Source organism: Oncorhynchus masou, chromosome 1, assembly GCF_036934945.1.
Source record: "Oncorhynchus masou masou isolate Uvic2021 chromosome 1, UVic_Omas_1.1, whole genome shotgun sequence".
Classification (NCBI taxonomy): Eukaryota; Metazoa; Chordata; class Actinopteri; order Salmoniformes; family Salmonidae; genus Oncorhynchus; species Oncorhynchus masou.
This window is the reverse complement of record NC_088212.1, coordinates 48,372,700-48,400,384: the sequence shown is the minus strand read 5'-3', so window position 1 is coordinate 48,400,384 and position 27,685 is coordinate 48,372,700. Positions and strand designations below refer to the sequence as shown.

General features: G+C 41.7%; 1 protein-coding gene across 5 annotated transcripts in view; it reads right to left on the bottom strand.

Annotated features, from left to right (window-relative positions):
* msh3 (mutS homolog 3 (E. coli)) overlaps window positions 1-27,685 on the bottom strand; it is a 141,722-nt gene that overhangs the window by 16,505 nt on the left and 97,532 nt on the right. For 3 of the 5 annotated variants that reach the window (XM_064973548.1, XM_064973565.1, XM_064973557.1), the window contains exons 21-22: window positions 16,968-17,154; window positions 1,132-1,258 (exon numbers count right to left, since the gene is read on the bottom strand). In XM_064973548.1, coding sequence (XP_064829620.1) covers window positions 1,132-1,258; window positions 16,968-17,154 — 314 coding nt within the window. Of the gene's footprint in view, window positions 1-1,131; window positions 1,259-16,967; window positions 17,155-27,685 lie in introns of those variants that run through there. The other 2 variants (XM_064973574.1, XM_064973579.1) reach the window with 2 other exon arrangements.

Here is a 27,685-nt window from a genome sequence, read left to right as displayed (position 1 = left end):
GTTGTGCGGCCGGAGTCCACACCTTTGGGGGGGGTCTGTCACGTTCTGACCTTAGTTCCTTTTTTATATCTTTATTTTAGTTGGTCAGGGCATGAGTTGGGGTGGGCATTCTATGTTGTTTTTCTATGTTTTGTTCTGTTGTTATATTTCTATGGCCTAGTATGGTTCTCAATCAGAGGCAGGTGTCAGTCGTTGTCTCTGATTGGGAGCCATATTTAGGTAGCCTGTTTTCTATTGTGTTTTGTGGGTGGTTATACTTTCTGTTTAGTGTGTTTTGCACCTGACGGAGCTGTTTCGGTTGTGCTTTTTGTTTCTTTGTTTGATCTTGTTCAGTTTAAATAAATAATATGAACAAGTACCACGCTTTGGTCCTCAGCTTCTTCCACCGACAACCGTTACACCGGGCGTAACGAATGACAACAAAATACTCTGGACATTCCTTAAACAGCTTTTTTTCCAGCACTTGGGCTGTTGGTGCAGTGTATGCACAACAACTGACAGTCATTCGGAAAATTCCTCCCTGGATCAGACGATGATGTGAAAATATCACGCCGTAATTAAACAGCTCGACATAAATACGCATCCAACAAGTATTATGCATAACTATTGAAGAGCCACGTTAATGACAGTATCGATTTAAGTTGTAAGTATCACAATAACGTGACTCTGTTAGAAGCATTCGATTTAGCAAATCGCATACATTTTTGGGGATTGGTATGCCCATGAAAACTGTTTTCACGCCATAAGATAAGTAGACACAAAATGTTACGTAGTTACACTGCATTTCTGAGGTCTTTATACAAAAACAACTGTCCGACAGCTAGATCCAGGATTCTTACAGGGTTCAAGTTCAATGTCTAATTTATTAATGCCTAATATACAATATAGTGACAACTTGCCATAAATGCAAGGACAGACAATGTATGTTTTATGTCACACGATTCTGGACAAATCCGTCAAGACACCAAACACGAGAAAGGACTAAACAAAAAAAATGTTGGCAGATTATTATCAATTACTTATAACAGCTGTAACAAGTTGTCAAGTCTAGGAAATCCTCACGGGTGCCCTTGTTTATAGAAAGACCCACAAGCATGTACACACATAAACACACACACACCACCAGCATACCGTCTGTGGCGATGTCTGGTTCATTGAGGAGGAAGGCCATGTGGAAGTTGCCTACATGCAGAGGATACACCTTCTCCAGCTCACACAGAGGTGGGTAGTGGGTCACAAACAGAGTTAGAGACTTCACCTGAGAGGGGTAAGGGGGAGGAAAATGGATGGGGAGAGAGAGGATGGGGAGAGAAAGGGAGAGAGGGTGATAGAGACCAAGGGAGAGCAAGAGATGGATGTCAAACATTCAACAGTAAGTGAACAATCATATTTTCAATTTTATTGAGATCACCTGTATAAATAAAAAGAAAAGTGTATATGACCCTATTCAATCAACCCAGGTTATAATTTATCTTCATGCTATTGCTTTACACTTATTGTGAAACCTATTCTGAGACACATAGACACAGAGGTCTCAGACACAGAGAGAGGAGAGGCAGGGAGGCAAGAGGAAGGGAGGAAAGAGGAGGATAAATAGAGATGAGTAGTCACCTGGTGGCAACTTTTCCTGACCTGAAGAGGAGAGGAACATTGTACTGGGGAACTTACTACCTGTATCATAGCTAGCACTATAAATATGTGCATGTGTGTGCCAATTTGTGTACCTTGGTTAACCTGCTGTCCGGTGTTCAAGGTAAAAGGCCATTATAGCACTATGGGCTAGTTACCCAGACACAGGCTATGCCTAGTCTTGGACTAAAAAGCTATTTCAACTGAGAATCTCCATTGGTCAGGTTTTTCAGCACTAAACTAGGCTCAATCTGTGTCCGGGAAACCGGGCCTATTTTTATTCATTTTGTGCCTTTATTTAACTAGGCAAGTAAGTTAAGAACAAATTAATATTTACAATGACGCCATTTACATTTCACAGTCTGCACTGTTACAACCATCATGTGAGAACTGGTTTTGGAATTTGGCCCTGGAAATGGCTTGAAATGGTTAATTATAATTAACACCATAATACCAACCCCTGTTAGACTACAATGAGTTCAATTAGATGAGTGGCCGCACCCTGTACCCTGACCTCTAATCTCTGAGGGTCATCAGAAGGGCAAGTGGGGTTGTCCTGGCAATCTGTTGTTGACCTTAGGATACACGACTGGGGCGGCAGGTAGCCTAGTGGTTAGAGCGTTGGACTAGTAACGGAAAGGTTGCAAGATTGAATCGCCGAGCAGACAAGGTAAAAAACTCTCATTCATTATTATGTTAACAGGCTGCCAAAGGAGATTAGTGCTAGGCTGGAACTAAAGCCTGCACACCATGTATCTCACTAGACCAAGTGCTGGTTCTGTGGCTGCCAACAGAACTCCTCTGAGCTCTCTCTTTCTCAGAGTCTCTGGGAGAGCTTTGCTATGGCAACCAGTCTCCCTCTCTTATCCCTCCCTCTCCACATCCCCAGAGAAAGAGAGAGAATGTTGAACTTCAAGGCTGTCTGTTCACAATGCTCCAATCAGAGTGTTAGGTAACAAGACACATACATAACTACAATCTACCTCACAGGTGAGCATAGGAGACCGGGACAGACTGGTTGCTATGACAACCAGGACTCCTGTTCTGATGCAGACTCATGTCGGATGGTGATGAGGGTGATGATGATGGTGTGGAAAAGAAGGAGAAGGAATAGGGGTAGGTGGTGATGGTGAAAGTGTGTGTATGGACTGGAAATCACAGAAATGCATCAGGGGTATTTACTGTATCTACCTAGTATTGCTTACAAAATGAAGGAAAAGTAAAAGCCCTGAAACAGTGCCATGTTTGTCTCTTTATAAACTCATTCCTTTGAAGTTGTTCAAACAAAGCAATGCTATTACACAACAGGTCGTTAGCCTGTGCTTTTCTAGCCAAACCACCGCCAAAAACATCCCAGAAAGGCATAGCTTCTACTTAAACATTTGCATTTCCCCAATTTACATTACAAGAAGATTCATCTATTTATTTTGTAAAACATGAAACCTTCAGAGCTCTCTCAGAGAACAGTTTTTGTTTTACAAACATGGATCGTTTAAAAGAGCAAATGCCCCTAAACTTCTCATTTAGAAAACAGCCTATGTGGCATCAAACATTTAATCTGTCAAAAGTGACTACAAAGTGTAAATAGGATAATTTTAGTCATAAAGTCAGTCTCGTCCAAAACAACAGGAATTAATGTTGGGTTCATTTCAATTGTGCCCTCATGCCCACTCTAGCAGTACACAAGTCATTTTCAATTCGAAGTGCAGCTGCACGTGACCCAATCGTAATATCTGTGGTAAATATGGTTTGACATAGGATATCCCTTTGGGGCTAATTAGGGAATATCAGTAAATTACACAATGTAAATGTGACAATATGTTAAAATTACAATAACTTTCAATGACTTAAAAACCTCAGACCAACTATAAATTGTAGAAATTCATATAGGAATATTGAAAGCATTTAATGAGAAAACTAAAAGGTGTGCAACACACACACACACACACACACACACACACACACACACACACACACACACACACACACACACACACACACACACACACACACACACACACACACACACACACACACACACACACACACACACACACAGCCTCCAGAACATCTATAACACCCGGTGTCACAGGCAGGGCAAGAAGATCATCAAGGACCTCTGCCATCCAAGCACAGCCTGTTCACCCCTCTAGCATTTAGAAGGCTGAGACAATATAGGTGCATCAAAGCTGGGACCGAGAGACTGATAAACAGCTTCTATCTCCAGGCCATCAGACTGTTAAACAGTCATCACTATCCACCTTCATTAGCCGGCTACCACCCAGTACTCTACCCTGCACCTTAGATACTGCTGCCCACTGGTTTCTGACTTTAATAATGTTTACATGATGTTATACCCACGCTACATGTACACCGAGTGTACAAAACATTAGGAACCCCTGCACTTAAATTTTATTTATTTATTTAACCTCTATTTAACCAGGTAGGCTAGTTGAGCACAAGTTCTCATTTACAACTGCGACATGGCCAAGATAAAGCAAAGCAGTGCGACACAAAACAACAACACAGAGTTACACATGGAATAAACAAACATGCAGTCAATGATACAATAGAAAATGTCTATATACAGTGTGTGCAAATGAGCTAGGATGAGGGAGGTAAGGCAATAAAAAGCCATAGTGGTGAAATAATTACAATTTAGCAATTAAACACTGGAGTGATAGATGTGCAGAAGATGAGTGTGCAAGTAGAGACACTGGGGTGCAAAGGAGCTGGGGTGACCAGGGGAGCCAAAGATACTGGGGTGACCAGTGAGATATACCTGCAGGAGCACGTGCTACAGGTGAGTTATGCTATGCTATGGTGACCAGTGAGCTGTGATAAGGCGGGGCTTTACCTAGCAAAGACTTATAGATGACCTGGAGCCAATGGGTTAGGCGACGAATATGATGCGAGGGCGAGCCAACGAGAGCCAGCCAACAAGAGCATTCAGGTCGCAGTGGTGGGTAGTATATGGGGCAGTGGTGGGTAGTATATGGGGCTTTGGTGACAAAACTGATGGCACTGTGATAGACTGCATCCAATTTGCTGAGTAGAGTTGTCACGACTTCCGCCGAAGTCGGTCCCTCTCCTTGTTCGGGCGGCGTTCGGCCTCACCGGCCTTCGAGCCACCGCCGATCCACTTTTTATTTTCCATTTGTTTTGTCTTTGTCTTACACACCTGGTTTCAATCACCCAATTACTTGTTTATTATTTAACCCTCTGTTCCCCATGTTTGTTTGTGAGTGATTGCTCGTTGTACACCGATCTGTTATTGTGGGCTCGCTATATTGCTTTGTATTTTGGATATTTTGTCTGTTGATTACTCATATCTGCTGTCCTGCGCCTGTCTCTCTACACCACCTACACACTGGACCATTACAAGAGTGTTGGAGGATATTTTGTAAAGGACATCGCCGAAGTCAAGGATCGGTAGGATAGTCAGTATTACAAGGGTATGTTTGGCAGCATGAGTTAAGTATTCTTTGTGGCGAAATAGGAAGCCGATTCTAGATTTAATTTTGAATTAGAGATGTTTAATGTGAGTCTGGAAGGAGAGTTTACAGTCTAACCAGACACCTAGGTATTTGTAGTTGACCACATAATCTAAGTCAGAACCTTCCAGAGTTGTGATGCTGGATGTGCAGGCATGCATCGGTTGAAGAGCATGCATTTCATTTTTACTTGGAGGCCACGGAAGGAGAGTTGTATGGCATTGAAACTTGTCTGGAGGTTAGTTAAGCATGCCCAGCTTAACAGCATGAGCTCTGAAGATAGATGAGGGGCAATCAATTCACATATGGTGTCCAGGGCACAGCTGGGGGCAGAAGGTGGTCTATAGCAAGCAGCAACGGTGAGAGACTTGTTTCTGGAGAGATGGATTTTTAAAAGTAGAATCTCAAATTGTTTGGGCATAGATCTGGATAGTAAGACAGAACTCTGCATGCTATTTCTGCAGTAGATTGCAGTAGATTGCAACTCCACCCCCCCCGCCTCTATCTTGTCAGAAAATGGATGGAAATGTCAAGGTTTTTGATGGTCTTCCTAAGCCAGGATTCAGACACGGCTAGGACTTCCGGTTGGCAGAGTGTGCTAAAGCAGTGAATAAAACAAACTTAGGGAGGAGGCTGTCCATGACATAGACTGACCAGGTGACTCCAGGTGAAAGCTATGATCCCTTATTGATGTCACTTGTCAAATCCATTCAATCAAGTGTAGATGAAGTGGAGGAAACAGGTTAAAGAAGGATTTTTAAGCCTTGAGCAAATTGAGACATGGATTGTGTATGTGTGCCGTTCAGAGGGTGAATGGGCAAGACAAAAGAAGTGACTTTGAAGTAGGTGCCAGGCACACCGGTTTGAATATGTCAAGAACTGCAACGCTGTTGTTTTTTCTCATGCTCAACAAAGTGAAAGGTGAATTCTCCCAGTGTCATAATTAATGGGCTCCTAATCAACTAATATTTTGTTAGTTTTTTTGCATTGTTTGTAACTCATTTTGTACGTAATGTTGCTGCTACCGTCTCTTATGACCGAAAAGAGCTTCTGGACATCAGAACAGAGATTACTCACCTTGAACTGGATGAAGATTTTTTCTTTAATGAGTCTGACGCAAAGGACTGAGGAAAGGATGCAAAGACTGAGGAAAAGGGGAGAAGGGCGGGGTTCCTTGTAAGAATTCACAGAAGAGTAGGTAAACCACCACTACCCTCCATATTATTGGCCAACGTGCAATCATTGGAAAATAAACAGGACAATCTACGATTAAGACTATCCTACCAACGGCACATTAAAAAACGGTAATATCTTATGTTTCACCGAGACGTGGCTGAATGACAACACAAATAATATTGACCTGGCTGGCTTCTCCGTGCATCGGCAGAACAGAACAGCTACGTCTTGTAAGATGAGGTGCGCGGGGGGCGCACCTCATCTTACAAGACGTAGCTGCTCTGTTCTGTCTATTTGGCAATAACTGCTTGTGCAGAATGTCTCGAGGTAGAATACCTCATGATAAGCTGTAGACCACAGTATCTACTAAGAGGGTTCTCATCTATATTATTCGTAGCCGTCTATTTACTACCACAAACCGATGCTGGCACTAAGTCCGCACTCAACGAGCTGTATAAGGCCATAAAGAAACAAGAAAATGCTCATCTACAAGCGGCGCTCCTAGTTGTCCGGGGATTTTAATGCAGGCAAATTTAAATACATTTTACCTCATTTCTACCAGCATTTCACATCTGCAACTAAAGGAAAAAAAAACTATAGACCACCTTTAATCCACACACAGAAACGCATACAAAGCTCTCCCTCGTCATCCGTTTGGCAAATCTGACCATAATTTGATCCTGATTCCTGCTTACAAGCAAAAATTAAGCAGGAAGTACCAGTGATGTGAGCCAACCAGATGAGCTTTAATGCCTTTCATGCTCGCTTCAAGGCCAGTAACACTGAAGCATGCATGAGAGCACCAGCTGATTACTCTCTCCGTAGCCGATGTGAGCAAGACCTTTAACCTCTCTTGGGTAGGGGGCAGTATTATCACGTCCGGATGAAAAGCATGCCCAAAGTAAACTGCCTGTTTCTCAGGCCCAGAAGCAAGGGTACGCATATAATTGGTAGATTTGGATTGAAAACACTCATAAGTTTCTAAAACTGTCAAAATAATGTCTGTGACTGTAACAGAACTGATATGGCAGGCGAAACCCTGAGGACAAACCACCCAACCCCCCCAAAAGAAATTCAGCCTACCACTGTTTTCAATGGCTGTCACTTTTATTATAAGGCAAAATCCTCCCAGATCGCAGTTCCTAGGGCTTCCACTAGATGTCAACAGTCCTTAGAAAGAGTTTCATGCTGGTTTTTGGAAAAATGAGCCAGAAATTCTAGTTTATCTAGGTGGCTCCCATTTTGGCTGTAGTGTTTCCAAGCATGTGGAAGAGAGCACATTCTTTGGTATTTTTCTCCGGTAAAGACAGTATCGATTCTCCGTCTTAAATTTGATCGTTTATTTACGTATTAGGGTACCTAAGGTTTGATTATAAACATTGTTTGACTTGTTTGGAAATGTTTATTAGTAAAGTTTGGGATTCATTTTGTTTGTATTTTGATGGAGGGAAACTGGGTGGGATTATTGACTGAAGCGCGCTAGCTAAACTGAGTTTTTATGGATATAAAGGATAACATTATTGAACAAAAGGACCTTTTGGAGTGCCAACAGAAGATCATCAAAGGTAAGGCATTTATAATATCGCTATTTCTGACTTTCGTGGCGTACCTGCCTGGTTGAAATCTGTTTTTCATGCTTTTGTATGCGGGGCGCTGTCCTCAGATAATCGCATGGTGTGCTTTCACCATAAAGCCTTTTTGAAATCTGACACAACTGCTGGATTAACAAGAAGTTAAGCTTTATTTTGATGTATTACACTTGTAATTTTATGAAAGTTCAATATTTATAATTCTGTAGTTTGAATTTCACGCTCTGCAATTTCACTGGATGTTGGCCAGGTGGGACATAAGAAGTTAAACAGGTCAACATTCACAAAGCTGCGGGTCCAGATGGATTACCACCCAGGAATTGTACTCAAAGCATGCGCAGACCAACTGGCAAGTGTCTTCACTGACATTTTCAACCTCTCGCTGACTGAGTCTGTAACACCTACATGTTTCAAATAGACCACCATAGTCCCTGTTCCCAAGAAAGCAAAGGTAACCTGCCTAAATTATTAACTCCCGATAACACTCACGTCGGTAGCCATAAAGTTCTTTCGAAAGGCTGGTCATGGCTCACAACACCATCCCTGAAACCCTAGACACACTCCAATTCGCATACCACCCTAACAGATCCACAGATGATGCAATCTCAATCGCTCTCCACACTACCCATTCCCACCTGGACAAAAGGAACACCTATGTGAGAATGCTGTTTATTGACTACAGCTCATAGTGCCCACAAAGTTCATCACTAAGCTAAGGACCTGGGACTAAACACCTCCCTCTGCAACTGGATCCTGGAGTTTTTGACCGACCACCCCCAGGTGGTAAGGGTAGGCAACAACACATCTTCCATGCTGATTCTCAGCAACGCGTGCTTAGTCCCATCCTGTACTCCCTGTTCAACCATGACTGCATGGCTAAGGACGACTCCAAAACCATCATTACGTTTGATGACAACACAAAAGCAGTAGGCCTGATCACCAACAATGATGAGACCCCACCCCTTTGTTTTTACACTGCTGCTACTCGCTGTTTATTAACTATGCATAGTCGTTTTAGAAATGACCTAACTTGAATGCCCACACATTGACTCGGTACTGGTACCCCCTGTATATAGCCTCGTTATTGTTATGTAATTTTAATTTTGTTAATTTTTGATTATTATTATTAATATATTAATTTTTTTACTTTAGTTTATTTTGTAAATATTTATTTATTGAACTGCATTGTTGGTTAAAGACTTGTAAAAGTAAGCATTTCACCTGTTGTATTCGGCGCATGTGACAAATGATTTGATTTGTAAGCAGACTGACCCAGGTTTTTTTTAAATAGGATTTTGCCTGTTCTTAGATCTATTCCATTTCTCTTCATCCCCCCAAAAACTCCCAGGTCCTTGCCGATGACAAACATACCTTAACATGCAGCCACTACCCTGCTTGAAAATATGAAGAGTGGTACTCAGTGATGCTTTGTGTTGGATTTGCCACAAACATAAGGCTTTGTATTCAGGACATAAAGTTTATTGCTTTGCCACATTTTTGGGGCGATTTAATGCGACAAAATGAATGTTTGTAGCCAATCTGAGTTCATGCCTGCCTTGAATTTAATTGTAAATATGGCTGAGATAATTGTCCCATAGCTAGGCTGCTCGGACGAGCTAGCAACTAACTAAATAAATAGATACAATTTCAATAATGTAGGCAATCTGGCCTGAATTACATATTAAATATGGCTTAGATATGGCTGAGAACAAAATATATTGAGCATCAATATTGTCGGGATATAACATTAGCTAGCTAGCTAAAAATGTGTGGAGCCATCTAGCAACTGCTGCTAAGGTACAAGAGAGTGGCTAGGTTTCAGGTTTGCGTAACAGCTTGGTACATATAACAGGTAGATTTCCAATGAGGGGACATGCTGCATTTTCACTTTGAATGAGACAGTATAGCTGTGTTTGAATACTCATAACCGCACTATTTGTGATATACATTGAGTATGTAGTATGCTTATTGGTCATAGCATAGGTATAGTTAGTATGCCAAAAGTTCCCGGATGTAGTACTAAATTCACCAAAATACGAAGAATATCAGCAGTGGACACTATTTCCGTGCTTTTAGGGCCCATAATGCAATTCTTCATGAAATGGGCGTGGCATCACAACATTTTCAGATTTGAAGAAAATCCGATGAGAGTGGATACAAATTCTTTGCTTTAACAAACACATTATTTTTTTTTGCAAGTAATGCCTTTTCAAATGAGAGAAGTTACATGTTATGTTGGCTAGCAATTTGTTAGCTACACTATCCTTACGAACCGCATAGCAGATCATTACAGCAGCATGTACTGGTATGTTAGCTAGCTACCAAACGTTAGTTGGCTACTAAAGGTGTGTTCGTAAATTCAAAGCGGTTCGGTCACGGAGCGTTCAGAGCGCACACTACACTAGATGCCTTGCTCTCGCCGACTAGTAGGGTTGATCAGAGTGTTCTGACCTCACAACGGCAGTCAAGCACCCAAGCTAACTGGCTAACATTGGCTAGCATGCTAGCTACTTCCAGACACAAATAAGAGAACACCTCACTCTGACCATTTTACACGCCCTAGCAGAGCTGACTAGGCTGCTTTCATGTTACCTAAGCGTTGGTGACAATTTAATTATGATTTTTTTGCCGACGTTTACTGACACCGGCCATATTCAATGGGTGTTGAGTGTAAATTCTTCAGTTATTCTGTATTCTGGCACACTCCGACGGGAATACTCTGAAACCAGAGAGAACAGCCAGAGTGAATTTACGAACGCAACCTACTGACTTCATTATTCAAGTGATTCTTAGCATAGCTAAGTGGTATAGTCATTGTGCGTTCTTAATAGACATTGTTAATGAAGTCGTAAGATGTCTAGCTAGTAATTTGTTGTGCTAACAAGCTAGCAAGAAGTTGCGTAGCAACAGCATCAACTTCCGGTAGACAGGCGAAGCGCTAGTACTCTCAACTGAAAGTTTACCGTTCATTGACAGTATACTAAAAATGAACAAATAGTATATAGTATGTAGTATATACTCATTAAGTATGTAGTATACAGTATGTTAGTATGGGTATTTGAACACAGCTTATGATCTGTAATCCTAATTCTGTCCATCATTTTCTGTTTCTACTTCAACAAAAATTAAATATTAGCCTGTTACCCCTATGTAATGAATTAGCTTTCCTTCATGATTTTCTGTAAAATATAGCAGAGAAAAGATTTTTGTTCATTCTCTGATATTCAACCGGAAGGCACTTCTGATATGTAATCTTTCGCTGTCATTGAAATGTCACTGTTTTAAACTTACACGACATGTCCCTATAGAAGAATGCAACATCTTTCCAGCAAGAAAATGATTGTTTGTGTCTATAATATGCTGTACCATGGGGTGTTATACTGTATATTTAAATAATGTATTCTCAACATAGCTCATTCTAATATTTCAACTACTATTCATTGAATTTTAGTTACACTGTTTATACACACCACATATCTATTTATATACTGGTATCTTGACATACAGTGGGGGGAAAAAGTATTTAGTCAGCCACCAATTGTGCAAGTTCTCCTACTTAAAAATATGAGAGAGGCCTGTAATTGACATCATAGGTACACTTCAACTATGACAGACAAAATGAGAAAAAAAATCCAGAAAATCACATTGTAGGATTTTTAATGAATTTATTTGCAAATTATGGTGGAAAATAAGTATTTGGTCACCTACAAACAAGCAAGATTTCTGGCTCTCACAGACCTTAAGAGGCTCCTCTGTCCTCCACTCGTTGCCTGTATTAATGTCACCTGTTTGAACTTGTTATCAGTATAAAAGACACCTGTCCACAACCTCAAACAGTCACACTCCAAACTCCACTATGGCCAAGACCAAAGAGCTGTCAAAGGACACCAGAAACAAAATTATAGACCTGCACCAGGCTGGGAAGACTGAATCTGCAATAGGTAAGCGGCTTGGTTTGAAGAAATCAACTGTGGGAGCAATTATTAGGAAATGGAAGACATACAAGACCACTGAAAATCTCCCTCGATCTGGGGCTCCACGCAAGATCTCACCCCGTGGGGTCAAAATGATCACAAGAACAGTGAGCAAAAATCCCAGAACCACACGGGGGAACCTAGTGAATGACCTGCAGAGAGTTGGGACCAAAGTAACAAAGCCTCCCATAAGTAACACACTATGCCGCCAGGGACTGAAATCAAATCAAATCAAATTTTATTTGTCACATACACATGGTTAGCAGATGTTAATGCGAGTGTAGCGAAATGCTTGTGCTTCTAGTTCCGACAATGCAGTAATAACCAACAAGTAATCTAACTAACAATTCCTAAACTACTGTCTTATACACAGTGTAAGGGGATAAAGAATATGTACATAAGGATATATGAATGAGTGATGGTACAGAGCAGCATAGGCAAGATACAGTAGATGGTATCGAGTACAGTATATACATATGAGATGAGTATATAAACAAAGTGGCATAGTTAGTGGCTAGTGATACATGTATTACATAAGGATGCAGTCGATGATATAGAGTACAGTATATACGTATGCATATGAGATGAATAATGTAGGGTAAGTAACATTATATAAGGTAGCATTGTTTAAAGTGGCTAGTGATATATTTACATAATTTCCCATCAATTCCCATTATTAAAGTGGCTGGAGTTGAGTCAGTGTCAGTGTGTTGGCAGCAGCCACTCAATGTTAGTGGTGGCTGTTTAACAGTCTGATGGCCTTGAGATAGAAGCTGTTTTTCAGTCTCTCGGTCCCAGCTTTGATGCACCTGTACTGACCTCGCCTTCTGGATGATAGCGGGGTGAACAGGCAGTGGCTCGGGTGGTTGATGTCCTTGATGATCTTTATGGCCTTCCTGTAACATCGGGTGGTGTAGGTGTCCTGGAGGGCAGGTAGTTTGCCCCCGGTGATGCGTTGTGCAGACCTCACTACCCTCTGGAGAGCCTTACGGTTGAGGGCGGAACAGTTGCCGTACCAGGCGGTGATACAGCCCGCCAGGATGCTCTCGATTGTGCATCTGTAGAAGTTTGTGAGTGCTTTTGGTGACAAGCCGAATTTCTTCAGCCTCCTGAGGTTGAAGAGGCGCTGCTGCGCCTTCTTCACGATGCTGTCTGTGTGAGTGGACCAATTCAGTTTGTCTGTGATGTGTATGCCGAGGAACTTTAAACTTGCTACTCTCTCCACTACTGTTCCATCGATGTGGATAGGGGGGTGTTCCCTCTGTTGTTTCCTGAAGTCCACAATCATCTCCTTAGTTTTGTTGATGTTGAGTGTGAGGTTATTTTCCTGACACCACACTCCGAGGGCCCTCACCTCCTGCAGTGCCAGACGTGTCCCCCTGCTTAAGCCAGTACAGGCCCGTCTGAAGTTTGCTAGAGAGCATTTGGATGATCCAGAAGAAGATTGGGAGAATGTCATATGATCAGATGAAAACAAAATATAACTTTTTGGTATAAACTCAACTTGTCGTGTTTGGAGGACAAAGAATGCTGAGTTGCATCCAAAGAACACCATACCTACTGTGAAGCATGGGGGTGGAAACATCATGCTTTGGGGCTGTTTTTCTGCAAAGGGACCAGGACGACTGATCCGTGTAAAGGAAAGAATGAATGGGGCCATGTATCATGAGATTTTGAGTGAAAACCTCCTTCCATCAGCAAGGGCATTGAAGATGAAACGTGGCTGGGTCTTTCAGCATGACGATGATCCCAAACACACCGCCTGGGCAACGAAGGAGTGGCTTCGTAAGAAGCATTTCAAGGTCCTGGAGTGGCCTAGCCAGTCTCCAGATCTCAACCCCATAGAAAATCTTGGAGTGAGTTGAAAGTCCATGTTGCCCAGCAACAGCCCCAAAACATCACTGCTCTAGAGGAGATCTGCATGGAAGAATGGGCCAAAATACCAGCAACAGTGTGTGAAAACCTTGTGAAGACTTACAGAAAAACATTTGACCTCTGTCATTGCCACAAAGGGTATATAACAAGGTATTGAGATAAACTTTTGTTATTGACCAAATACTTATTTTCCACCATAATTTGCAAATAAATTCATTAAAAATCCTACAATGTGATTTTCTGGATTATTTTTTGTCATTTTGTCTGTCATAGTTGAAGTGTACCTATGATGAAAATTACAGGCCTCTCATCTTTTTAAGAAGGAGAACTTGCACAATTGGTGGCTGACTAAATACTTTTTTGCCCCACTGTAGATAGCGCACTCTAATATATTTACTGCTGTACACACTGTATCATTCTTAGTACATCTTGCGTAAATCTATCCGGTGTATATATGAATAGATTGCATTACTGTTATAATGCTTTTTGGGTTGTCAATTGGATTTGTTCCAACATTTCTTGATTTCTTTTACATTTCGATTTTTTTGTGTACTTGTTAGCTAGTAACATAAGCATCTTGCTGCACCTGGTATAACATCTGCTAAACTGTGTACTCAAGCAATAAACTTATGTGAACATAAAAATATTGTCTCAATTACATTGTGTAATTTATCCCCTGTCCCTAACTACCCACAGAGATAGGCTATCCAATGTCAAACCAACTTTACCTTGGTCGCACACCAGTCGGGTGGAGCTAATTGTCAGAATAACTTGTCTAACTGATTCCTACTTGCAAAAAACACACCTGAGACACCGACATCAAACCACACACAGAAACGAACCCACGTTTGAATTCAGTCATTGCCGCTAGTGTTAATTAATTAACCAAATCTAAAACGAGGCCAGCGTTTTCTGTGATATGAATGAGATGAATTAGAAATAAACATAAAAGCTAATTGACCAACTAAGCTTGATTGCATTTAGATGAATATATTTGAGACATTTAGCAGACGCTCCAATCCAGAGGGACAAGAAGCACATTCAATTGAGGAAGGTGAAACAACAACCACATAGTAAAACCTTGATTGGATGAGTGCGCAGAGGTCGACAACAACACAGCTTTTACAGCCAGGCGTATCGTGGAGCTGCACACAGGGGCCCATTTCTCTCCAGCTCCATCAGCTTTCCAGCTAGTAAACATATGGTGGATGATTCCTCACCACTGTAGATTCTGCTAAACAAGATCCCCCATGTGCACCAATAAGCTCATTCCCCCAAGACCTGAATGTGCGCTGATAAATATATATCCACCCTGGAGCGGTGGAGTCCAGATGGAACTAAATGAGACCTGAAAGGCAGAGAGACCAGGAGCATGCAGTCGCACGCACCTACATACGAGCGCACACACAGATCAGGTAACAAGCCACTGTTCTGTCACTTAAAGAGTCAAACCAGGAACAATTTGCAATATCCAGAAGAGTCCTGAGGGACATCAGGTAACTTCTCTACTCTCCACACCTCTATCTCTGCCTCGTTATGTCTCCTCTCCTGCTCTTTATGCATCTGCCTTCCTCTTCTCTCTACCTCCTATTTGGATCAATTCTCCCCTCCTTTTAAATCAAATAAAAAATTGCAGTTCCTGAAGCAGAGGTGATGTAAGATCCTCTCCCACACACACACACACACAAACACTAACAAGCAACTCCATTATATTAGCATTATAGATCAATTCTACCTCCCCCAATTATACTCCCTCTTCTAGCTCTGTTCGGCTCCCAGTCTCTCTCTAGGGCCTACTCTACGTATGGAAAACAAACTATCACAGCGCTCTCACACTCACACACACACACACACACACACACACACACACACACACACACACACACACACACACACACACACACACACACACACACACACAAAACACCCACACACACACACAAAACACCCACACACATCACCAATAAGCTTTATTGGAGGCCATAACTTAGTGATTTGGATGGAGTCTGACATCAAACCCCACTGGAGGTGTTGACTCAGCTCTATGGGGTACAGAGGGAGGGAGGTGTGTGTGTATTGAAAAGTGTATAGCACTATGTTACCAGTGAAGCCAGGGAGACATATGTCAGGAAGGCCAGAACACACTGTGCCGACGAAAGTCTAAAAGCAGTGGGTGGCTGCAGAGTGTTCACAATCACCATGTGTGTGGTGATTTAACATGTAGATTCGTCAAGATTGAACAGAAAATGACTGCCAACGTTCTATCTAAGAAGATAGGATGGCCACCCGCTGCTTTTTCCCGTTCATCAGCACGGTGTGTTTTGGCCTTTACACTTACAGTCAAGTGAAGTAACTATAGTGAAGAAAATAACACCCTCCTTACAATCAAACATTGGGGAGGTTTGATAATGCTGATAATACTTTGATGCCTCTGGTACTGGGGGCCTTGAACATGTGCAAGACGTGAAACCAACAGATTATCAAGGTGTTTTGGATTGCAATGTTCAATCCATTGTCCAAAAACTGGGTCTCCTTTGAACTTCTTGGGTCTTTCATCAGGACAACTCCAAACACAAATAAAAATCACCCAGTGTTGGTTCAAGAAGATATGGCGGACTGTTCTGGAATGGCGAGTGATGAGTCCAGATCTGAATCCCATCAAATGCCTATGGAGATATCTGAAAACAGCAGTTGGTCGAAGGCAACCCAAAAACATTGAAGAATTGGAACAGTTTGAAGTTGAAGAGCGGGCCGAATTGCCAATAGAAAGGAGCTGCAAGCTCATTGATGGCTACAAAAGCATGTGTTGGCAGTTCTTGGCCAAGGCCAAGTAACCGAATACTAGCTCAGGGGTGCCAACAATTATGCCATTTGTTTTACTTTTAAAATTTAAATAGTCAATTCTGTAGAAAAAACAATTGGTTCTGCAATGTTGAAAATCCAATTACAGGTAGCGAGGTGGTTCGAGAGTTAGGCCAGTAACCGAAAGGTTGCTGGATCGAATCCCAGAGCAGACAAGGTAAAAATCTGTCGTTCTGCCCCTGAACAAGGCAGTTAACCCACTCACCCCACTCTATTTCCACTTATTTTTGAAGAAAAAATGTGCAAGGCTGCCACAATATTACACCCCCCCCCCACAAAAAGGAGTCTTGTTGTGGAATTATGCTCGTTCAACGACTAGGATAGGATAATAGGATGACATACAGATGCATGCAAACACACACACTCACATCTCTGATGAAGTACTCCAGAGTAGCATAGGCGATAGCTATTCCGTCGTGGGTGCTGGTGCCCCGCCCCAACTCGTCCAGGATGACCAATGACCTCTCGGTTGCCCGGGTGACAATTTCCGAGGCTTCCGTCAGCTCCTCCATGAATGTGCTTCGGCCCTTATAGATACTGTCAGATGCTCCCATTCTACCAAAACACACACACATTAATTATGCTTTCAGACGTTCCCATTCTACAGACCAATAACACACAGGAGAGAAGAATTTTAGAATGAAATGTGTCTACTTCATTCTACACATTTAATTTCTACATTTTACAGGCAGAGAGGAGGAACACAGCTTTAGGATGTTTGTGTGTGTGTGAATGTGTTCCACAAAGCAGTGAAAAGACAGAACAGTTTGTATTTGTACTAATACCTACACGTGTTGGACCTGTGTGACACCAATAGCCTACCGTCCATTAATAACAACACACAATCTCCTTGCACAACCTTGAACCCCCTTCTACAGACTGAGACTCAACTCACAGCACAAAAAAAAAGAGGAATTGAGAGGGGGACACACACACAGGTACATTAAGTGACCAAAAGTACGTGGACACCTGCTCGTCGAACATCTGATTCCAAAATGATGGGCATTAATACGGAGTCGGTCCCCCCTTTGCTGCTATAACAGCCCCCCACTCTTCTTGGGAAGGAATTCCACTAGATGTTGGAACATTGCTGTAGGGACTTGCTTCCATTCAGCCAAATAAGCATGAGTGAGGTCGGGCACTGATGTTGGGCGATTAGGCCTGGTTCGTAGTCGGCTTTCCAATTCATCCCAAAGGTGTTAGATGGGGTTGAGGTAAGTACTCTGTGCAGGCCAATCAAGTTCTTCGATGCCGATTTCGATAAACCATTTCTGTATGGACCTCGCTTTTGTGCAGGAAAGGGCCTTTCCCAAACTGTTGGCAGAAAGTTGGAAGCACAGAATCGTCTAAAATGTCATTGTATGCTGTAGCGTTAAGATTTTGCTTCATTGGAACTAAGAGGCCTAGCCTGATCCATGAAAAACAGCCCCAAACCATTGTTCCTCCGCCACCAAACTTTACAGTTTGCACGATGCATTGGGGCAGGTAGCGTTCTCTTGGCATCCTCCAAACAAATATTAGTCCGTCGGACTGCAAGATGGTGAAGCGTCATTCATCACTCCAGAGAACGTGTTTCTTGGCACTTGGCGTCCTGTTCTGTGAGCTTGTGTGGCCCACCTCTTCGAAGCTGAGCCGTTGTTGTTCCTAGACTTGTCCGCTTCACAATAACAGGGCAAAAATGTTGACAAACTGATTTGTTGGAAGGGTGGCAATCCTATGACGGTGCCACGTTGAAAGTCACTGAGCTCTTCAGTACAGGCAATTCTACTGCCAATGTTTGTCTATGAAGATTGCGTGGCTGTGTGCTCGATTTTATACACCGGTCAGCAACGGTTGTGGCTGAAATAGCCATACCCACAAATTTGAACGAGTGTCCACATACTATTTCAAGTAATTTTAGAGGCTGTGTGTGTGTGTGTGTTTGGCAGTGTTTAACTATTCTTGTGTGGACCGGAAGTCCCCGCTAGAATAGTAAACAAAAAAAAAAAATTACCAACTGGGAACATTTTGTTAGTCCCAACGAGGTCAAATGCTATTTCTAGGGGGTTTAGGGTTAAGGTAAGAATTAGTTATAGAATTAAGTCAAGGGTTGGGGTAAGGAGCTCGGGTTCATTTTAGGGTTAGGAGCGAGGGTTTGGTTTAGGGTTAGGTTTTTGGGTTAAGGTTAGGGTAAGAGTAGGAAAATAGGATTTTGAATTTGACTGAATTGTGTCCCCACAAGGTTAGGTGTACATTACTGTGTGTGTGTGTGTGTGTGTGTGTGTGTGTCAGGGTTTCTGTTAGGAACATGTGTTTACTGGACATTTGACTGGAAAGATTTTAATTTACCCGACACCATTTCCAAATGCATCAGGAGCGCAACCTGATTAGGGCATCCACCCACAGTGCTCAGAATGACATAAATCACATTTATACATATTAACTTCTTGGTGACAGGGGGCAGTATTTTCAAGTCCGGATGAAATGCATGCCCAAATTCAACTGCATGCTACTCATCCCCAGAAGATAAGATATGCATATTATTAGATGGATTTGGATAGAAAACACTCTGAAGTTTCTAAAACTGTTTGAATCATGTCTGTGAGTATAACAGAACTTATTTAGCAGGTGAAACCCCGAGGACAAACCATTCAGATTTTGTTTTGTTTTGAGGTCACTCTCTTTTCAATTAATTTTCCTTGGGAATTCTTTCAGTTCCTATCGCTTCCACTGGATGTCAACAGTCTTTAGAAATTGGTTGAGGTTTTTCCTTTGGGTAATGAAGAAGTACGGCCATCTTGAACGAAGTGTACTGTTAGATAGAGGCGCATGACCAAAAAGCTAGCTACAGGTTGTTTTCCTCCTGTATTGAACACAGATCATCCGGTCTTCAATTTGATCGATTATTTACGTAAAACAATACCTAAAGCTGTATTACAAAAGTAGTTTGAAATGTTTTGGCAATGTTTACAGGTAACCTTTGAGATATTTTGTAGTCACATTGCTCAATTTGGAACCGGTGTTTTTCTGGATCAAACGCGCCAAATAAATTTACATTTTGGATATATATTGACAGAATTAATCGAACAAAAGGACCATTTGTGATGTTTATGGGACATATTAGAGTGCCAACAAAAGAAGCTCGTCAAAGGCATGAATTATATTTTTATTTCTGCGTTTTGTGTCGCGCCTACAGGGTTGAAATATGCTTTTCTCTCTTTGTTTACGAAGGTGCTATCCTCAGATATTGCCATCGTTTGCTTTCGCCGAAAAGCCTTTTTGAAATCTGACATGTTGGCTGGATTCACAACAAGTGTAGCTTTAATTTGCTATCTTTGCATGTGTGATTTAATGAAAGTTAGATTTTTATAGTGATTTATTTGAATTTGGCGCTCTGCATTTTCCCTGGCTTTCTAGCGTCCCACATATCCCAGAGAGGTTTTAACAGAACATGCAGGTTGAAGATGCAACGATGTGCGGCCCCCTTCCTACCGAATTCTGTTGTACAAGTTAGAATAATTGTCCCCATTTACTTTCGTCAGCCAACAAGACGAGTAATGTCAATCTACCATAGTAGAAACGACCATAGTAGAAACGACTAGGCTACCTATTCTATTGGTCAGCTTGTCGAGAAAGAAATATTATATTCCAAAACAGACTAAGACAGTTGTGGGTTGATAGATCCCAAAAGTAAAACAACCAGTAGGCCTAGGCTACATTTAAAAAAAACAATGCAATGAGTCTGAGGCAACAGATCAGAACGTTCAGCTTAAAAATGTTGATAAACTATTATTTCTTCACATTATAAGCACGGCAATGTCCACAATGTAGTAGGCTACGGCAAAATGTTTGTTCCATAATGCAATTAGCAAGAAAACGCCATTGTCAAAAGGGCACTGCACTTGCGAGAGGTTTTGTGTGACAGAGGTGAAAATATCTGCTAGAAATGTTGAAACTGAAGAGATCTAATAGACTACTTTGAAGCAAGGTAAGACATGCCTAATAATATACACTGAACAAAAATAAACGCAACTGTGTTACAGTTCATCAAAGGAAATTAGTTCATTGAAATACATCTATTAGGCCCTAATCTATGGATTTCACATGACTGTTAATATAGATGTGCATCTGTTGGTCAGAGATACCTTAAAAAAAAGGGTAGGGGCGTGGATCAGAAAACCAGTCAGTATCTGGTGTGACAACCATTTGCCTCGTGGAACGAGACACTCCTTCGCATAGAGTTGATCAGGCTGTTGATTGTGGAATGTTGTCTCACTCCTCTTCAATGGCTGTGCGAAGTTGCGGGAACTAGAACACGCTGTAGTACACGTCGATCCAAAGCATCCCAAACATGCTCAATGGGTGACATGTCTGGTGAGTATGCAGGCCAATGGAGAACTGGGACATTTTCAGCATTCAGGAATTGTGTACAGACGCTTGCGACATGGGACCATGCATTATCATTCTGAAAAAGGAGGTAATGGCGGAGGATGAATGGCACAACAATGGGCCTCAGGATCTTGTCATGGTATCTCTGTGCATTGACATTGATTAAATGCAAATGTACCATAGCTTATGCCTGCCCATACCATAACCCCATCGCCACCATGGGGCACTCTGTTCACAATGTTGACATCAGCAAACCGCTCTTCCACAATATGCCATACACGCTGTCTGCCATCTCCCCGGTACAGTTGAAACCGGGATTAATCCGTGAAGAGCACACATCTCCAGCGTGCCAGTGGCCATCGAAGGGGAGTATTTGCCCACTGAAGTTGGTTACGATGCCTAACTACAGTCAGGTCAAGACCCTGGTGAGTTCAATGAGCATGCGATGAGCATCCCTGAGACGTTTCTGACAGTTCGTGCCGAAATTCTTCAGTTGTGCAAACCCACAGTTTCATCAGCTGTCCGGGTGGCTGGTCTCAGACGATCCCGAAGGAGGTCCGGGGCTGGCGTAGTTACACGCTGTCTGCGGTTGTTTTACCACGAGGCGGCTTATAGTAGAGAAATGAACATGACATTCTCTGGCAACAGTTCTGGTGGACTTTCCTGCAGTCAGCATGCCAATTGCACGCTCCTTCAAAACTCGAGACACCTGTGCCCTTTTGTTATGTGACAAAACTGTACATTTTAGAGTCGCCTTTTATTTCCCCCAGTTATGATCACGCTGTTTAATCAGCTTCTTGATATGCCACACTTGCCAGATGGATGGATTATCGTCGCAAAGGAGAAATGGTCACTAACAGGTATGTAAACAAATTTGTACACAACATTTGAGAGAAATAAGCTTTTTGTGTGTATGGAACATTCATGGGATCTTTTATTTAAGGTCATGAAACATGGGACCAACACTTTACATGTTCCGTTTATATTTTTGTTCAGTGTATATAAAAAATGTCAGGTTTCAAACAATTAAGTATGTTTTGAAAATGCATACTGCCTCCAGCTCATTGCAAAGTGGTGTGTGACGCACTGATGAAGACTGCCTTCCGTTGCCGTTTAATGCCGCATTCAAAACAACTGGGAACTCGGAAATCTCCGACTTCAGTGCGTTCAAGACAACAGAAAAAAATATCTCTGACTGGGAAAAATCATTTTGAACAGTCATCCAACTTGGAATTCCAACTCGGGAACTTGGGCCGCTTTCTAGAGTTCCGACTTTCTGACATGAAGATCACTGACGTCATGATTTGACCTCGTATATTTCAGAGTTTCCAGTTGTCTTGAAAGCACCAATCTCTTGCCCTGTCTGACAGATGTTCCACTCAAAGGCTCTGTATCTGTATGCTGTACGCATGTAATAAGATAGGTAATGAAAATACTATACACACGCGCAAATTTAATTTGTACACGCGCTAATTTAATTCAAAAAGATTATGCAAATATATTTCCATCGACTGGTATTTCCATCATTAAATAGGCTAAAAAGCATTATTTCATAATGGGATTTCTTTCCTTATTCTCCCGGCAAATTGGCAATTTAATTTATTGGCTTTTCGAAAATAAAATGTGAAAATAAATCGGACAAAAGCAGGCTATTAGCGGCTAACGGAAATCCTGGTGTGTGTCCATGCGTGTGTGTGAGCAGAGCCTAAGATTAGGATGCAGATGAGAATTCTGTTGAATGCTGTCAGATAAACATGAAGCAAATCACAGGATAAGAGATTTATGAAACCAGACAGACAGACAGAGAGAGAAAAATCACAACTCACATGAACTAGATTAGTCTCTCCCTAGCCAGCTCTGGACTCTCACTGATAACCATTGACTAATAATGGATTGTTCACCACTAAACATTTCAATATAAAAATCAAACAATCCAAATATACAGTCAACAATACAGCCCAATTGTCCCAGTAGTATGACTACAGCCAGTTAGTGCATTGCAGGAACACTCGACCCTTACCAATACAAGCAACATTAATTTAATTTTCAATATGGTTTCCCAGCTCTCAACATGCATATTGTCATTTGACCAATCAGATAAACTGCTAACGTCTGTAACAACAGATGTAACTTGGGGCTCCCAGGTGGCGCAGCGGTCTAAGGCACTGCATCTCAGTGCTAGAGGTGTCACTGAACCGGAATCCAGGCTGTATCACAACCAGCTGTGATTGGGAGTCCCATAGGGTGGAGCACAAATGGCCCAGTGTTGCCCGGGTTTGGCCGGTGTAGGCCGTCATTGTAAATAAGAATTTGTTCTTAAATGACTTGCCTTGATAAAAAAAGGTTAAATAAAAATAATAATAATAATTTCAAAACCATGGTTATGGCACGTGCCAGAGAGAGGGGAGGTGTGTGGCCAGCATACCTCTGCATCTCCTCAAACAATTAGGGTGCGCACGTTGCGTGCATGTGTGTCATACTCCAGGAAAGTGTTATCAGTCAAATATATAACGTAGCCTTGCAGTGGATAGACGAGTATAAGACCATGAGGCGATTCAGCTGGCTCAGTGATGCCATGTAGATAACATGCCAGAGCAAACTGTGTGGTCTTTTATTTCTAAATAAAACAAATATTTTGGATACTTCAATATTCTGTGGCTGTACAGACTGGTACTCACTCACAAAAGAAGGAGCTGTTATCTGCGTTTCACCAGACCATAAGCATCCGTGGACATCATGGCTGTCTTGGAGTTTCCCCTCGTTTAGGAAGTGATTTTCTGTTAATTCGCTGTACGCATTTATTCCTTTATTTATTGTTTCACTTCCTCCATTATTTATTCTCTTGATTAGGCCTCCAGACTAGAGGCAGTTTGCCAGCGAAAACTCAGTCTAAGCGAAGCCAGATGGGTTGTAGGACCCTCCGTGCCATGCTCTGCCACCCACCCACCCACCCGAAAGCCATTCCATGCCACCTCTGTCCACACTTCCAACAGAACAGACGCCAGTGGAACATTGGAAGACTTGCCCTTTACACAACAACCATGCCCTTCAATCCAGCTATGAAACATTCAGGGCTGGGTCTGGGTGAATGGACCATGATGAGCCTACTTGTGGACTAAAAAACACTTTCAATAGAGAGTCTACAATGAATGATGGTTTCCCAGACACAGATTAAGCCTAGTCTTAAAAGCAGGCTCAATGTAGAATCTTACCTGAAAATGATTATTCAGTCCAGGATTAGGCAGAATCTGTGTCACAGAAACAACCCCTTAAAGTCTACATAGATTGAAGGGGTCTGTTACTTCTGGAGTAAGCTTATCCTCACTCAGGGATCAATCATCCCTACTACTAAACTGTCTTTAGAAACAGAGGTCTATCAGTCACTCCAGCATTTCACAACATTTTTGTATTATATTTGAGGGTTGATGGCTCACCTCTCTAACCACTAGGCTACTTTGTCAACCGGTAATAGTGCAGTGATTTTTCAAATCTGCATAAAATGCGGAAAATTGTTGATTTATTTAATTGATCACAAAATCCTGGAGAGACTCGCCTATCGTGTTTCTGCTGCTAAGGGATTGACGACATGTGGATCTTCTGAAGCTCAAAGTCCATGCAGGCTGCATCTAAAGCACTGCGTCAGAGAGATGCTACAATACACTGCAGAATCAAGACATGAAAACCATTTTGACATAATATATGACATGAAAACAGAGAAGAGGAGATAGGAGACATCAGAGAACAAAGAGTAATGGCTGGTTTGAATGTACGGTCGATGTAAGGTCCTTTTCAAACAGCTTTCTACATTTAATTTCCTCTGCGGTTTCCATAACAACAGTGAGGAAAAGAGAAAATGTGCTCCATAACCTTCGGATTCAATATGTCCATCAGAGAAGCACACGGACAACACACATGCACTCGTCCATCAGCACTCAAATACCATCAGCCATGAACGCACAAACAACGAGACACATACACACTTTCCAACCAAGGGAACACTCTGGTGAACTCTGTTGAGGAGGAAACAGATTATGTCATCTCATCTCCCGAACTAAAATAGTATTTTCTCTGTCCTTTATAACACACACAAAGTGTGAGATAAAGAGAGGGATGAGACTGGCAGAGGAGGATGGAGGAATCTACCTTTTCTCTTTGTCATCTCAGAGGAGTGTATATTCATAATGAGTTTATTATCCAGATAAAGCATAATCTTTCTCCCTTTCTCCAAAACACTTAATTATAAATGGCCATACAGCATATCTTATTTATAGTAGAGGTCGACCGATTATGATTTTTCAACGCCGATACCGATTATTGGAGGACCAAAAAAGTAGATACCGATTAATCGGCCGAGTTTTAAAATGTATTTGTAATAATGACAAATTACAATAATACTGAATTAACACTTATTTTAACATAATATAATACATCAATAAAATCAATTTAGCCTCAAATAAATAATGAAACATGTTCAATTTGGTTTAAATAATGCAAAAACAAAGTGTTGGAGAAGAAAGTAAAAGTGCAATATGTGCAATGTAAGAAAGCTAACGTTTAAGTTCCTTGCTCAGAACATGAGAACATATGAAAGCGGGTGGTTCCTTTTAACATGAGTCTTCAATATTCCCAGGTAGGAAGTTTTAGGTTGCAGTTAATATAGGAATTATAGGACTATTTCCCTCTATACCATTTGTATTTCATTAACCTTTGACTATTGGATGTTCTTATAGGCACTTTAGTATTGCCAGTGTAACAGTATAGCTTCCGTCCCTCTCCTCGCTCCTCCCTGGGCTCGAACCAGGAACACAACGACAACAGCCACCCTCGAAGCAGCGCTACCCATGCAGAGCAAGGGGAACAACTACTCCAAGTCTCAGAGCGAGTGACATTTGAAACGCTATTAGCGCGCACCCCGCTAACTAGCTAGCCATTTCACATCGGTTACACTAGCCTAATCTCGGGAGTTGATAGGCTTTGAAGTCGAAGAGCTGCCGGCAAAATGCACGAAAGTGCTGTTTGAATGAATGCTTACGAGCCTGCTGCTGCCTACCACCGCTCAGTCAGATACTTGTATGCTCAGTCAGATTATATGCAACGCAGGACACGCTAGATAAACTAGTAATATCATCAACCATGTGTAGTTATAACTAGTGATTATGATTTATTTATTTATTGTTTTTTATATGTTTTTTATAAGTTTAATGCTAGCTAGCAACTTACCTTGGCTTACTGCATTCGCGTAACAGGCAGTCCCCTTGTGGAGTGCAACGAGAGGCAGGTGGTTAGAGCGTTGGACTAGTTAACTGTAATGTTGCAAGATTGGATTCCCCGAGCTGACAAGGTGAAAATCTGTTGTTCTGCCCCCGAACGAGGCAGTTAACCACCGTTCTAGGCCGTCATTGAAAATAAGAATGTGTTCTTAACTGACTTGCCTAGTTAAATAAAGATTAAATAAAGTTGTAAAAAATAAAAACGGCCAAATCGGTGTCCAAAAATACCGATTTCCGATTGTTATGAAAACTTGAAATCGGCCCTAATTAATCGGCCACTCCGATTAATCGGCCGGCCTCTAATTTATAGTCTAGGAGAGAGGAGAGAATGAGAAAGGGGTGTAGGAGAGAGAACAAGAAGAAGATAAGTGGAAACATGTGAGTGTTGGTACTAGAGGGAACATCAGCTACTTCTACAGGGCAGTACTTCAGAACAGAGGGGGAGAGAAATGGGGAGAAAAAGAGCGTGAAGAGAAAAAGCATCAGAGAGACCCTCATACTTCAAGCATTGCTGTGCTTTAAAGACTGGCAGAGCTCTGATCTACAGCTGTAGTACTTAGATAGCCTTTTATACCCTACGGAAACTGTATTGTTCAATCAATCCAAGGGGATATGACAGTTTTTACAGTCATTTTCTTAATGGGTGCATGCTTATTAGTAACTGGAATAAGTAGTTTCATAAATGCGTCGAGTGCAGTGTCTGGTTGCTCCTCATTACACACCACAGACCAAAAAAATAGTCTTATATCACCAATATATAAATCACAACTAAACTTATTGTACACTATATTAGGCGCAGCCTTTGGAACTTTGTTTTTCATTTATATGCTATTATATTGTGTTCACTATATCCCATGGATTTGGATACTGCTTTAAAGCAAATATCTGCAGCGTTAGTAAAGATGTGATCAATGCATGTTGAGGATTTATTTCCTGTGCTGTTTTGTAACTACACTGGTAGATTGACTGACAACCTGATCCAGGTTGCAGGCACTGGCCACAGTTTGAAGTTATTTCCTGAGTGGGCAGCTTGATAGCCAGTAAAAAAAAAAATCACCCAGAAAATATACTTCTCTGGTGATATTACAGACATTATCAAGCATTTCACACATATTATCCAGATACTGATGTTAGCACTTGGTGGTCTATATCAGCTTCCCACAAGAATGGGCTTTAGGTGAGGCAGATGAACCTGTAGCCATATTACTTCAACAGAATTGAACATTCGATCGTATCTAAGCTTTAAAGGAATGTGGTTCTGAATAGACCATAACACCGTTGGCATTTCTGTCTTTTCAGAAGTTGTTATAACCATGTATGTGAGTTTCAGAGATTGTCAGAATATGAATGTCATCTGTTACTTGCAAATTATTGATTTCATGAACCTTGTTTCTTAAGCTACATATGTTAACATGTTAAATTAGGTTATTTACATTGTGTCTTCCAAC